This window comes from Haliotis rufescens, unplaced genomic scaffold, assembly GCF_023055435.1.
Source record: "Haliotis rufescens isolate VD_foot unplaced genomic scaffold, xgHalRufe1.0.p SCAF_1, whole genome shotgun sequence".
In the NCBI taxonomy this organism is placed as follows: Eukaryota; Metazoa; Mollusca; class Gastropoda; order Lepetellida; family Haliotidae; genus Haliotis; species Haliotis rufescens.
In genome coordinates this window covers 54,645,243-54,659,208 of record NW_025963779.1, presented here as the reverse complement: position 1 = coordinate 54,659,208, position 13,966 = coordinate 54,645,243, and the positions used below count along the sequence as shown (strand labels likewise).

General features: G+C 39.2%; 1 protein-coding gene across 5 annotated transcripts in view; it reads right to left on the bottom strand.

Moving 5' to 3' along the window:
- Positions 1–6,192: 6,192 nt before the first annotated feature.
- Positions 6,193–13,966, bottom strand: part of LOC124131550 (very long-chain acyl-CoA synthetase-like) — a 31,273-nt gene continuing 23,499 nt past the window's right edge. For all 5 annotated transcript variants that reach the window (XM_048397963.1, XM_048397956.1, XM_046494875.2 and 2 more), the window contains 3 exons: positions 13,396–13,597; positions 10,984–11,081; positions 6,193–9,551 (listed from right to left, as the gene is read on the bottom strand). In XM_048397963.1, coding sequence (XP_048253920.1) covers positions 9,238–9,551; positions 10,984–11,081; positions 13,396–13,597 — 614 coding nt within the window. In that variant the 3' untranslated portion in view covers positions 6,193–9,237. The remainder of the gene's footprint in view (positions 9,552–10,983; positions 11,082–13,395; positions 13,598–13,966) is intronic.

The following is a 13,966-nucleotide window of genomic DNA, read 5'->3' as shown; positions in this document are numbered from 1 at the left end:
CTGTCCCTGTCAGTAGTTGTAGCTCATATTCCTGTCCGAGCCATTAGCTGTAGCTCCTATTCCTGTCCCAGTCAGGGGTTATAGCTCCTATTCCTGTCCCAGTCAGTGGTTATAGCTCCTATTCCTGTCCCAGTCAGTGGTTATAGCTCCTATTCCTGTCCCTGCCAGTAGTTGTAGCTCCTATTCCTGTCCCTGCCAGTGGTTGTAGCTCCTATTCCTGTCCCTGTCAGAGGTTGTAGCTCCTAATCCTGTCCCTGTCAGTGGTTGTAGCTCCTATTCCTGTCCCTGTCAGTGGTTGTAGCTCCTATTCCTGTCCCTGCCAGTAGTTGTAGCTCCTATTCCTGTCCCTGTAAGTGGTTGTAGCTCCTAATCCTCTCCCTGTCAGTAGTTGTAGCTCCTATTCCTGTCCATGTCAGTGGTTGTAGCTCCTAATCCTGTCCCTGTCAGTGGTTGTAGCTCCTATTCCTGTCCCTGTCAGTGGTTATAGCTCCTATTCCTGTCCCTGCCAGTAGTTGTAGCTCCTCTTCATGTCCCTGTCAGTGGCTGTAGCTCCTAATCCTCTCCCTGTCAGTGGTTGTAGCTCCTAATCCTCTCCCTGTCAGTAGTTTTAGCTCCTACTCCTGTCCCTCTGTGTGGTTGTAGCTCCTATTCCTGTCCCTGTCAGTGGTTGTAGCTCCTATTCCTGTCCCTGTCAGTAGTTTTAGCTCCTGTTCCTGTCCCTGTAAGTTGTTGTAGCTCCTATTCCTGTCCCTGTCAGTGGTTGTAGCTCCTAATCCTCTCCCTGTCAGTATTTTTAGTTCCTGTTCCTGTCCCTGTCAGTAGTTGTAGCTCCTATTCCTGTCCCTGTCAGTGGTTGTAGCTCCTATTCCTGTCCCTGTCAGTAGTTTTTGCTCCTATTCCTGTCCCTGTCAGTTGTTGTAGCTCCTATTCCTGTCCCTGCCAGTAGTTGTAGCTCCTATTCCTGTCCATGTCAGTGGTTGTAGCTTCTATTCCTGTTCCTGCCAGTAGTTATAACTCCTATTCCTGTCCATGTCAGTGGTTGTAGCTCCTAATCATCTCCCTGTCAGTGGTTGTAACTCCTATTACTGTCCCTGTCAGTAGTTGTAGCTTCTATTACTGTCAGTAGTTGTAGCTCATATTCCTGTCCCTGTCAGTAGTTTTAGCTCCTATTCCAGTCCCTGTCAGTAGTTGTAGCTCTTATTCCTGTCCCTACCAGTAGCTGTAGCTCTATTCCTGTACATGTCAGTGGTTGTAGCTTCTATTCCTGTCCCTGTCAGTAGGTGTAGCTCCTATTGATGTCCCTGTCAGTAGTTTTAGCTCCTACTCCTGTCCCTCTGTATGGTTGTAGCTCCTATTCCTGTCCCTGTCAGTGGTTGTAGCTCCTATTCCTGTCCCTGTCAGTAGTTTTAGCTCCTGTTCCTGTCCCTGTAAGTTGTTGTAGCTCCTATTCCTGTCCCTGTCAGTGGTTGTAGCTCCTAATCCTCTCCCTGTCAGTAGTTTTAGTTCCTGTTCCTGTCCCTGTCAGTAGTTGTAGCTCCTATTCCTGTCCCTGTCAGTGGTTGTAGCTCCTATTCCTGTCCCTGTCAGTAGTTTTTGCTCCTATTCCTGTCCCTGTCAGTTGTTGTAGCTCCTATTCCTGTCCCTGCCAGTAGTTGTAGCTCCTATTCCTGTCCATGTCAGTGGTTGTAGCTTCTATTCCTGTTCCTGCCAGTAGTTATAACTCCTATTCCTGTCCATGTCAGTGGTTGTAGCTCCTAATCATCTCCCTGTCAGTGGTTGTAACTCCTATTACTGTCCCTGTCAGTAGTTGTAGCTTCTATTACTGTCAGTAGTTGTAGCTCATATTCCTGTCCCTGTCAGTAGTTTTAGCTCCTATTCCAGTCCCTGTCAGTAGTTGTAGCTCTTATTCCTGTCCCTACCAGTAGCTGTAGCTCTATTCCTGTACATGTCAGTGGTTGTAGCTTCTATTCCTGTCCCTGTCAGTAGGTGTAGCTCCTATTGATGTCCCTGCCAGTTGTTGTAGCTCCTGTTCCTGACCCTGTCAGTTTTTGTAGCTCCTATTCTTGTCCCTGCCAGTAGTTGTAGCTCCTATTCCTGTCGCCGCCAGTAGTTGTATCTCCTATTGATGTTCCAGCCAGTGGTCCACGCCTGGCTAGTGGTTGTCGTCCTTAGTTCTGTCAGTACTTATATCCCCTACTCCTGCCCCTTTCAGAGGTACTGGCAACTCGCATTCATAACCCTTGCTCAAGCTAACATTACCTGGTTAATGATACAGTAATCAAATAATACCAAATGGTATGAATAATACAATCAATGTTGCCTTAAAGAATATCTGGTAAGCTTTGTACATGAAAAAGTAAGACAGGTAGTAATAAGTCAGTGTTAAAAAACAAAGCGCATGTATTATCCAGAACTGACTGGACATTAGTTCAAACTTTGTATTAAAACATAATCTGTGCAGATAAAACTATGGCAATATTTATTTGGGCTCAAAATCATAGACTAAATTCTGTTTGACATCTGATATATTTTCTATCAACCACTTATAAGATATAATGTTAAAGTCAGGAGGTGTAGGCATGGCTAGAAGGGGAGGTGGAGGCCACTGTTTGGCTAGGCTAGTAGTTTGTATGTAGTATGTAAATAATCTGAAGATCAGTTAACATTAAAATGAATTGCCTGCTTAATGTATTTTCCTTGTGATTATTAAAACATCAGTAAAGGTATCCGTTCATAGTATATTAAAGTCAGGGCTAGTGCAGGTGGTGTAGGCGTGGCTAGAAGGGGAGGTGGAGGCCACTGTTTAGTTAGACCAGTAGTTTGTATACAATGTGTAAATAAGCTGAAAACTGGTACACATTCACTGTGTCAAATAAATCATAAATTAAAACATCATAAAGGTAGCCTGTTTAGATTTTGTATCAACTCCATAATTGTTGAACCCAACTGTGTAAATAATTGTTTAATTATTCTGTTCATTGGTGCTTTAAATTTAAGAAACAGTTTCATCTAAAGTTTAATTTTATCTCTTTTCTTTGTTCATTTATGCTTTAAAAATATAAACTGTTTCAGAGAAATAAATAATTTCTAACATTTACTTATGCCTTGTGTTGTCATTCATACCCAAGGCAAATGTCAATCTCATTAAAATCATATCTAAGTTCTCGCTGCCTCTAAACAAAGATCTGAGGACATCCTCTTACGGGACATGTCAGAATGACCTTTCGCGAACTTTGACCGACCACTGAAATGACTAACAAGAAGTCGACATCAGCCAATTAGAAAGCAGCTTTCTCGACCTTTACGGCACTCGTTTAAACATGGGGACAACGCTTGAAAAATATGTTGACACAGTTCTCGATTAATATTTTGAAAACTGAACCAACGAACATTCTAGAATGTCTAATATATAGTTGAGATTGCATGGCAGTGCTTCCTACGTACTGTGCAACGCCTCCTCTATTCAAATGTCTATCCCACGGAAGCGAGAGATAGACGATAATTTTGATGGAATCAGTCGTACGGGCCGTAACTGTCATTCGGAATACCCCGTGTTAACGTTTTCGAGGTTGCATGATTAGAAAACACATTCCGACTGTCACTTTCAAGATCTGGTAAGTGACGCCTTGATTGGTCGGATGAAAGGTCATCCTGACGTGACCTGTAATGGGGTGTCCTCAGATCTTTGTTTAGCGATAGCGAGAACTAAGATCTAATTTTAATGAGATTGAGGCAAATGTGGGCTGAGACAGTGGAAAGTTTGGTGGCACATAACAAACGTGTGCTCTGAAAGTGAAACTTGTGGTTTATCCCCGTCTTTGACTAGACCACTTATTCAAGAATCTTGACTACTTTTCTCCATATTCATGTTTCAGCAAAAACAATCTTCTTCAAAAACAGACTTTATTTGAATCTGGTAGGATTACTTCCCATTTTATACATGTATCACAGCTCTCAAATCAGTCATCACACATCACACACTGATTTCACTGGATCGTAATAATCAAGTCTGGCATCAAATGCCGTAATCAATCTATTATCAGTTATACAAACAGCAAACAATCATCTGAAAATGATCAAACTTAGGAAATAGTGTATATTCAAGGTATTACACAAGCTACTGTCTATTTCCCTAATATGAGCAATGGAAGACAGGTAAGTAAGTTTGGTATTTGGTAACATCAAGAGTAAATCTAGCTGGAGCTGCTAAGAAAATTATATGTTTCATAGTTACACAGAGGACAAACTGCAAAACAGTTTCTACAGGTAACATATTTCAACTGTTATCAATATAAGTACGGTCTGAGACATAAACTGTATAAGTCAAATGTGGGGTTTCTTTCCAGGGTTTCTGATTGGTTCATATTCTCGGACATGACTAATAGTTATCCAAACTTAGAAAAATGTCCTATCAAGAAAATTGACAAAATCATGAAAATGACCCATTGCCATTTCTTTGCAAAATTTCTTATTTAAACCTGCTTTATAGAATGGAAGCACATTAAATGACTTGTAAGGTATTTTAATTGATCTCAAAACAAAAATTATCAAAATAACTATTGAGAGTAAGTTTTCGTACAAAATATTACACCTCAATCTTGAAGTTATTGGCATTGGCTCAGGTTGGCATGTATATCCAGAAATCAGTATTATCATTCCCAGGTTCAAGGTGAATGAAACACATGTATTAGTTCCAACAAGTTGCCACAGGCTAAAATCAGTGCAGCTAAAACATTATAGCGGTTGGACAGAGGACAGTAACAAAAACTTCAGGAACTCTGTTTATAATGAACTGGCGGATATAACAACCTTATTTTTGGTCCATATGCATTTGCTGTATATATGCTTATAACAAACTACAGTAAACTACGGTCACAGCGAACTCAAAGGGACCACAAATTCTAGTTCGTTATAACCGTAATTCGTTATAAGCATATATACAGCAGAGCTACAGCAAATGGCAGGGACCTAAAAACACGTTCGCTATATCCACCAGTTCGTTATAAGCGTGTTCGTTATAACCATAGTTTACTGTATGGTTATAATGAAGTAAAATTATCTGTCACTTTGAGTTCGTAATAACCGTAGTTTACTGTATACCCAACTACTGTGCACTAGACAATATGGCATGTTGACTTTTGCTACTCAATAGTTCAAAACATATGACAACACTACCACAGTGATGATTAACCAACGATAAATGACTTCAGATGCAAAAAGACATCAACATAAGTACATGAAACAACATCTTCTTGAACCATAACCTGACACGATGGGGTTGGAACATATAAAAATCTGAATATAAAAAACAGTCACTAAACAGACAAAAACATGAATATTTCTTAGTCAACATGTCTGGCATGAACACCTGACACACAATCATAACAAAAGTCATTTCATCTTAATGTTTAAGCCCCACCTATAAATGAAATAACATAGCAAATGAAACAGTTTTTTCAATTATCTCATTGAACCTATGCACGTGATACATCAGCAAGAAAACTCATTTGGATATTTGACAAAATGTATTCATGGTCCAAAGTCACCTATGGTGCGAACATAGAGTAGTACAAAATCTATCCTCCTATAAAATTGGGGACACGGGTGGCCCAGTCGTCTAAGGCGCTGTGATTCGCTGTGCAGAGTTGCGTCCCTTGGGCACGCTAGAAACCTATGAATGTGGGTTTGAAACCCTGTTCGCCCCGATTATGTTTCTAGGTTTGTCAGCACCATACCAATGGGTTTCACCGAAGTGATACGTCTGAGACCTGAATCACTTCAGGCTTTCCTCCCACATTAAGCTGACACGCCGCGATATAACTGGAATACTGTTAAAAGTGACGTTAAACCAAACTCACTCACTCCTATAAAATCAACAAACCAAGGAACCAGAAGATGTTGCCTGGCCAGAATGTGGAAGCCACTATGACGAACCAGTGAATTTCATTTCAACCATACTACGGATGGCAAATACAAGTTCAGTGTCTCATCTTTACATTTGCCAATACACATAATCAGATGACTCGGGTAAAATTGCTTCAAACCCAACCCAAAATATTGATGGTTTTTAATACTTCTACCCAGGCGTTATAATTTTTATAAATTTTGAGGTAGGGATTACCCACCAGACCATGGAAACAAGACTTCGAAAATACAAGGGTCCTGGGGTCATAGAGGTTTGTTTCTATGGTATTTGAATCTGGGGGCTCCCCAAAGTTTGTGCTAACTAAGGACCCCTAGGCTTTCATGTATAGTTTTGAACACTACAACCATACTTTTTCCAATTACAACAAACAATTAATGTGTCAACCAAAAAAGCTGAATTATATTATTAATGCACACTTTGACGTAAAATCCGATAGTACAAGAGCACATTATAACATTGTCATCTAAAATTAGGAGACAAATAGTATGTGTTTTCAGATTTGAGGTTGTTATTTTATATTCAATGCATAGAAGTTTGATTTGGAATCAGCATAAGTTTGAAAAACACATAAGTTCATTGACATTGTAAATTACAACAGTTATCAGTAAGTTTCTAGAGAACTTTCTCTCTACATGAACACTCACACATCATACCTTTAAGATGTGGGTTAGAATAGGTCTTCAGTAACCCATGCTTATCGTAAGAGGTGACCAACGGGATTGGTTGGTTAGTCTTGCTGACTTTGTCGATGCTATCATCGTATCCCAATTGTGTAGATCGATGCTCATGATGTCAATCACTGGATTGTCTGGACCTGACTCACACATCACACTGGAATGTGATGACATTGACTTTGTTTGTTATTTACCACCACACTCAGCAATATTCCAGCTATATGACAGAGGTCTGCAAATAATCATGCCTGGACCACACAATTAAGTGACTGACATCATGAGCATCAATCTACGCAATTGGATACAATGACATGCATCAACCAAGTCAGGGAGCCTGCGTACCTGATACCATTAGTTGTCTCTTACAACAAATATGGGTGGTTGAAAACTAATTCTAACCTAGATCTTCACAGGTCCAGTGACGCCATGATACAATGGATGACATCATATGATTCTATGATAACTGAACCCCGCCTGTTTAGCAGAATCTGGTAAAATAATAATTGAAATGAATTTGTCTGGAGTAATATGATCAAATTTACACACATGAAAACTCACACAAAACACAAATATTCCTTTGATGATAATCTTGTTTGGGTGTAGATGCCATGACTTTCAGAACCAACAGGGTGTATAAAATATCCTCAACGCTATAATAATGCTGCTTTTCTTATCTACATTTAGAAGTTGTCATTTTAGTTCGTTTTCAAGATATGCTGGATTGACTTTGCTAATTTGTTATGAAAATCTACAAGCCTTGAAGCTAATATGGCTTTTAAGAAAGTTATCGATTCCTGGTTATAATTGGTTCCCAGAAACTAATGTTGGTGTCTTAATTGATCAGGTTGTCAGACTCAGTGACTTGGTTGATGGCATGTCAATGTTCATGGATGGCGTGAATTAAAATTGATGACTGGATTGTCTGGTTCAAACTTGATTATTTACAGGTGTCCTTAGATCACGCGGAAAAGTATCCTATCAGAGTAAATGATCTATTGCTAAAATTATCACAGAGAGCCTTGTCCTCATTATTGTGCGTTACTCAAGATGGTTAGAATATAGTCTTCAACACATATAACAGACATCAACCAATGAAAACTGGACAATTTTAACAGGGTCATTAAGCACATGCATCGCTGATATTTGACTCGTGCCACAGACTGTAGACAATTGAAGAAACGGGTTTAGGAAATATTTTCCGATACCTGCTGCCATTTTGCTTTTATCTGTTTAGTATACATAATGTTGTGAATGGAACATCAATATAGGCTCTGTACAATTCTTAACTTCCTGCAGCCAATTAAACATGGACTAATGTTTTCAGTGATGAAATACTGAATTGCAACAAGGAAATTGCATCACAATGTTTTGAAGGCCATTGTGACATCATCAATTACCATGATGTCATAATCAAATGACATCACTAATCTCTCTTACACTGAAACTTGTTAGCTGTACTTATTAAACCCAAGACACTGGTTATTACTGTTTACACATAGACAGAGGGAAGAATGATTCTTTATGGTAAACTGAAGCTCACCCTCAGATCTTTTTATATCAAATATACATCAACACTGAAAGTTTAAAAGTCCTTGGCAAGCCTCAATGAGGTTGCCTGCTATCTTTCGCCAAGCTTCATAGTTTTAAACTTTCATCGACGAGGGCTGATATATTTGATATCAAAAGACACAAGGGAGAGATTTTCTACATCTCACTCGAGTGAAATAACACTACGCAGGAACTACTTTCAGTCTATTTCATAACAACGTAAGTAAGATCAGTAAGAAAATACTTACCCGGTAAGAAATAGAACATTTATCTTTTTCATCAAACATGTTTATCTCGTGACCTAGAAAAGATGACAATTTCTCTCATGGCTGCACCACACATGAATACAGCAATTTCGTCGGGTCACATTTGACAAGAAAAAGGCAAATATCCTGTACATAGTCACGTCTTTCATGCCATGATACATAAACCAGTAGCATGTAGAGGAATCATTAGTTCATCTGAAAACAGGTAACACAAAAATCAGCAACCGCTTTTGAGCAATTGTTCATTTCAGGCACAAGTCTCATTAATATATGTTAAAAACCAGGACATATATTTTAGCTGTTTCTGAAGAAAGATACTGACTAATATCTGTAAGCTCCATTTAGGTACGGTATGATTAATTCCATCACTAGGAAATTTCAAATTCAGTTCTTCTTGTTGATGTGACTGGATTCTTGTATACTCCCCATGGAGCTGAGAATGGAAAACATGAATGTAAGATGATACACTAACTTGGGTAAAAATATGTTGTGTGCTTGACCACATCCCTCATTACTATCAAGATGGTGCTGTAAATGTAAAATTATTAATAATAATTATTAAATGGACAGTTATCTTTGTTTCATGTAGGATGAAATAAACTGTAAACTCCAGATATAATGCAGTAACAAAGCTCATTGTTCGTGTGAAAAGGGAATATCAGATAAAATCAGCTAATGTTAATATTCCTTAGACTTAATACCTAGTATTGACTCTATGTAGTAAAATTAGGAATATAAGGTTCCCTACATCAGTTACAAGGCACCAGTGGTTTAAGGTACATCTGTACACCCCTACAACTTGGATAGGGTTCACCTGCCACCCCTACAACTTGGACGTGGTCAAGATTCTGGAGTACGTATCCTGTTTTATGGGAATGTAGGACTTGGTGACTTGGTCAGCATAATACAGAGGATCCAGGATTTTGTTGATGTCGAATCCTTCCTCGACCAGCTCAACCTTCCGCTGTTTGAATGTAGCTGTCAGCGTAGCCTCTTTTTGAAGTCGCAGAAACATTGGACGGGCATATGTAGCTAGATGTTCCTCGCTGTGTTTCCAAATGGTTCGCAGGAGCTCAGGGGTCAAAGGTCTATCGTCATACAGCGTCAGGGCTGCCATGCCTGCACGACCATCGTGCCCTATAATACACAATATGCTCAAATAATCTGTTGATTATAAAAATAGGTGTCTCAAGACACAGTCATACATCACCATTTTGTGAAGCAATGGCCAACACAATACATTGATTTTCAGGAACCTCAATTTCATTAAAACCCCATCTTAAACATCAATAAGATACCTATCTGAGTGAAGATATAGGTAGGTTAAGTTAGGTGAATAGACTCAAGGCTTCTAAATTCTAAGTATGAGCGAGTGAATAATTTTAGAGCAGAATGTCGGATATCTGTATTTCAACAACCAAAAACTGGTTGTTAGGAATGGAAATAAATAAATAAAATAAGGCTGCACTATATATGTCATCAATTGGAATTTCTGGCACCATGGCATCCACACCCAAAAGTAGTAATTTTGCGAGAATATTTGTACATTTTCTAGAGTTTTCTATTGTTAGGATCAAAATACCAGAATCGAGGTAAAGAAATGAAACTGAATCATTTTCGATAGCTGACAATCGGTTGGTCCCAAAACCAACACATCCTTCATTGAGATTGGGCAGTTTGCGAGTGCAGGGAGTGCTGCACCCCTCATGATTTATTTTCCCTGCAGTGTTTTACTGTACAGTAAACAATGATCAAGAGTTGTTTATTTCTTAAATGAGATATCAACATTACATACAGCCTCTTTAAGGATGTTAGTAAAAAGTACACGCTTTAATAAATATTTGACCGTATTTAAATAATGATGACTCCCTGAATAGAATTTGGCCGCGTCAATGTCAGACAAGTCCATTTTATGAACAAGGGGGTTAAATTTGGTCTTTCCCACACATTCTCACAATTTTCACTTCAATTATCTGCACCTTTTCTCCAAATACCGATTGTCATATCTCTCTCACTTTTTGAAGCGATCGTTTGGGCATTGCGTTTCTCTACGTTGCCAAGCTACATCTGTGGGGAACAACTCACTAGACACTTCCCTCTCAAAAATAACGTTATCCAAATTATGGCGTCATCAAGTTGCGAGCGCGTGTTTGAATCTCCAGAAAAGACGTCATGATAGAACAACGTTTTATCATGAAATAAACCCCGCTTTTTCTTAATTATCCTTTGCAATTTATCGCATAACTATCTTATATATGACATTACACCGCTAAGGGTGAGTGCAGCAGACTTACATATGTTGATATATGGATATGATATTTGGTTCTGTAATGAACCCTTCGTCAGACAGGATGCACCCAGTGTGATGCATTGGTCCTCGGGGTTCACAAATGGAAAACTTGGGGTACTTGCAATCAAGATAACAAGCTAGGACTAAAGGTCTTTTTACTTTGATCGTAACTGATCCACAATACATTGGATAAATAACACAAGCATGCTATCAGGAACAAATCCCAGATTTCACATCAATTTACTGATTAATGTTTTCCACAGAAATGAAATATCTTACCTGGAACAGTGACACCATAGACGTTGGCATCATGGACAAAGTCCAGGGAGGACAAAATGTTGGCCACCTCTGTTGTGGACACATTCTCACCCTTCCATCTAGAAACAAATATTGGAGTCGATAATAATAATATCGATGTGATAACTGTTTCCATTAAGATAGCCTAAGCCACAACAAATTATTTATTACAAGCTTAATGTTTTATTCTGAGGACATTTAATGTTTTGAATGGTACCTGACTTACAACATTGGAGGACAAGCCATCATGTAGATGATAGAAAGAAAACAGCCATGCCATGACACATGTTGTGGTAGCTAAAATCAAGTATAGATGTTTGTTTGTTTGTTTGTTGTTTAACACTACACTCAGCATTATTCCAGCCATATGAAGTGGTCTGTAAATAATGGAGGCTGCACAAGATGATCCTGTGATTGATATCTGGGTACGTTGTGTGTGTGTGCGTGTGTGTGTATGTGTGTGTGTCTGCTTGTACTAGTCCAGACTAATGCAAATTTTATAGTGCTTCCTAACTGAAATACCATGCCAGAGTTGAACATGAATACCCTACTCCGACACAGTATACTGACTCCGATCTGACCAGTCCTCGTTTTAGCACCTTAATGCGGAGCGCCAGGCAAGGTAACAACAAGTACTTTACTTCAACATCTTTTGGTATGAAGCAGCCCTTGAATTAACCCTGACCTTCACTCACTGGGCAGACGCTCTACTAGACCATGGTGAGGTGAGGTGAAATTGGGTTTAACGTTGCTTCCAAGATTATTGCACTTATATAGTGACGTGCATGTTCGTGTGTGTGTTTGTGTGGCTGCTTGTACTAGTCCGGACTGATGCCGATTTATAGTGCTAGCCCACTGAGATACCATGCCAGAGTTTAACATGAATACCCCACTCAGACACAGTATACTGACTCCGAGCTGACCAGTCCTTGCTTTAACCCCTTAATGCCGAGCGCCAGACAGGGTAACAACAAGTACCATCTTTTAACATCTTTTGGTATGACGCGGCTGGGGATTGAACCCCGGACCTTCCGCTCTCCGGGCGGACGCTGTACCACTAGACCACGGAGGCGGTACTAGACCATGGAGACAGATCATTAAGACATTGGCTCCAGTTGTAGGAAGAAGTAGATGTGTCAACCAGTCAGTCGCCCTTAGATGACACCTTTCAGTATACAACTTCAAACATAGTCTCATTAAAATCAGAACTTTCACTCAAATATGATTCCTGTCAAATCACGATCTGAGGACACCCCAGAGAAGGTCGGTGAGGTGAATCCTCACCGAACTTTAATCGCCCAATTAAATTGAAGGATGTGTGGGTTCAGCTCTCTAAAACAACTAGTGTCAGAAATTTCAGTCTCTGCTAAAGAAAGCCAAACAACACACCTATGCCTCCATTGTTATCCTTTTGGGTGTAGATGTCACAACACTCACAAACAACAGGATATATATAGAATGCTAAACAAACTCCTGTGTAAGACCAATTTTATGAAACGAGTGAATAGTTGTGGTTTCTGACGATTGAAAGCAATTCAGATACCACAACCATTGAAGAGTTTCATAAAATTGGTTTTACATGGGAGCTCGTTTAGTATTTTATTTATTACTTGCATTTACGTTTTTAGAATTAAACTGTCGTGTGTGAATAGGCTGACACCTACATGATCCACGGCATAATATCTAATTGAGTTTAACAGAATAAAACTTCAAACACGTCAAACGTTGAAACGTATTAATATAATACCATACAACTTTCCACCTTTAGAATTCAGGTGTCCGTTCCAGATAGTTATCGTAGTGCATAGGTTATCGCAACTCACATACTTTTACATAGACTTACAACTGTTGTTGCGCTACAGTACGATCTTCTTGTGGGACGTGGTTCTGAACCACAAAGTTTACAATCACGTCACAATACCCGATGACATAATTTGTGGAATTTTGTTGCAAGATCCATCAGCGAAACAATGTCATGTGACGTCAGCCTAGCAACAAGGTTACTGGGGTCATCGAGTGTGCATAAGCTCCTCTCAGATATTTGTTCGTGAAACTTGTTCCGACAGTACATAAGCATGCATTTTGGTATTACACAATGTGCAATACAGCTGTATGTTTATTAAACGGGTGATCTCTTCACGGACAAGTAATAAAAACATATCCATCCAATATAATAGCGAAGCGTTATTTTTTCACAATGGGATTACCTCAATTACAAATAAAATCAGTTGCAGAAGCCTCGATGCTGATTGGCTGATTTGAAAGATAACCTGGCACGACCTCCTGTGGTGTCATGCAGAGAGAGGTATTGCATCAGAGTAAAAGATCTGATTGTAATTAGCTTGCTTAACATAACCCTAGCAATGCATAGTTTCATCACACTGGGCTACCAACCTGAATGTGTCACCGATTCTGTCAACAAAGTACACGAAGTATTCTCGGTCGAGGTAGAAGAGGTCACCGAAATTGAAGTAAGAGTCGCCTTTCTTGAAGGCGTTACGAACAAGCTTCTTTTCATTGGCTGCTTTTGATGCTTTGTAGAACTCGACTCCTTCCATCTCGGGAGCAATGGCCGATATAAACAAGCCCTTCTCTCCTTCATTAAATACACAAAAATACTCTGTAATAATTTTCAAATTGAAATTGGTATCTGATATATCAAAGGGTTTTATGTTGTTTGTCATTAAATAAATTGCAAGTCATTCCATGGCATTTGATTGGCTAACCAAGCAATTTTATTGTCAGAAAATTGGTTGTGTACTACACTGAACAATTTTTTTGGTAAATGCTTAAATAAACAATCTGTGAAGTTATCGTTGTTGACTTATTAATTCATAATAATTGACTCAAATATATTTTAGCGTTCATGAAGGTATGAACATGTAAAGCAGTGTGCACACTGTGCAAATCCTCATGAATTCTTAATAAGCCTTTACTGAAAGAAAACATCCAAGGAAGTTGTAGA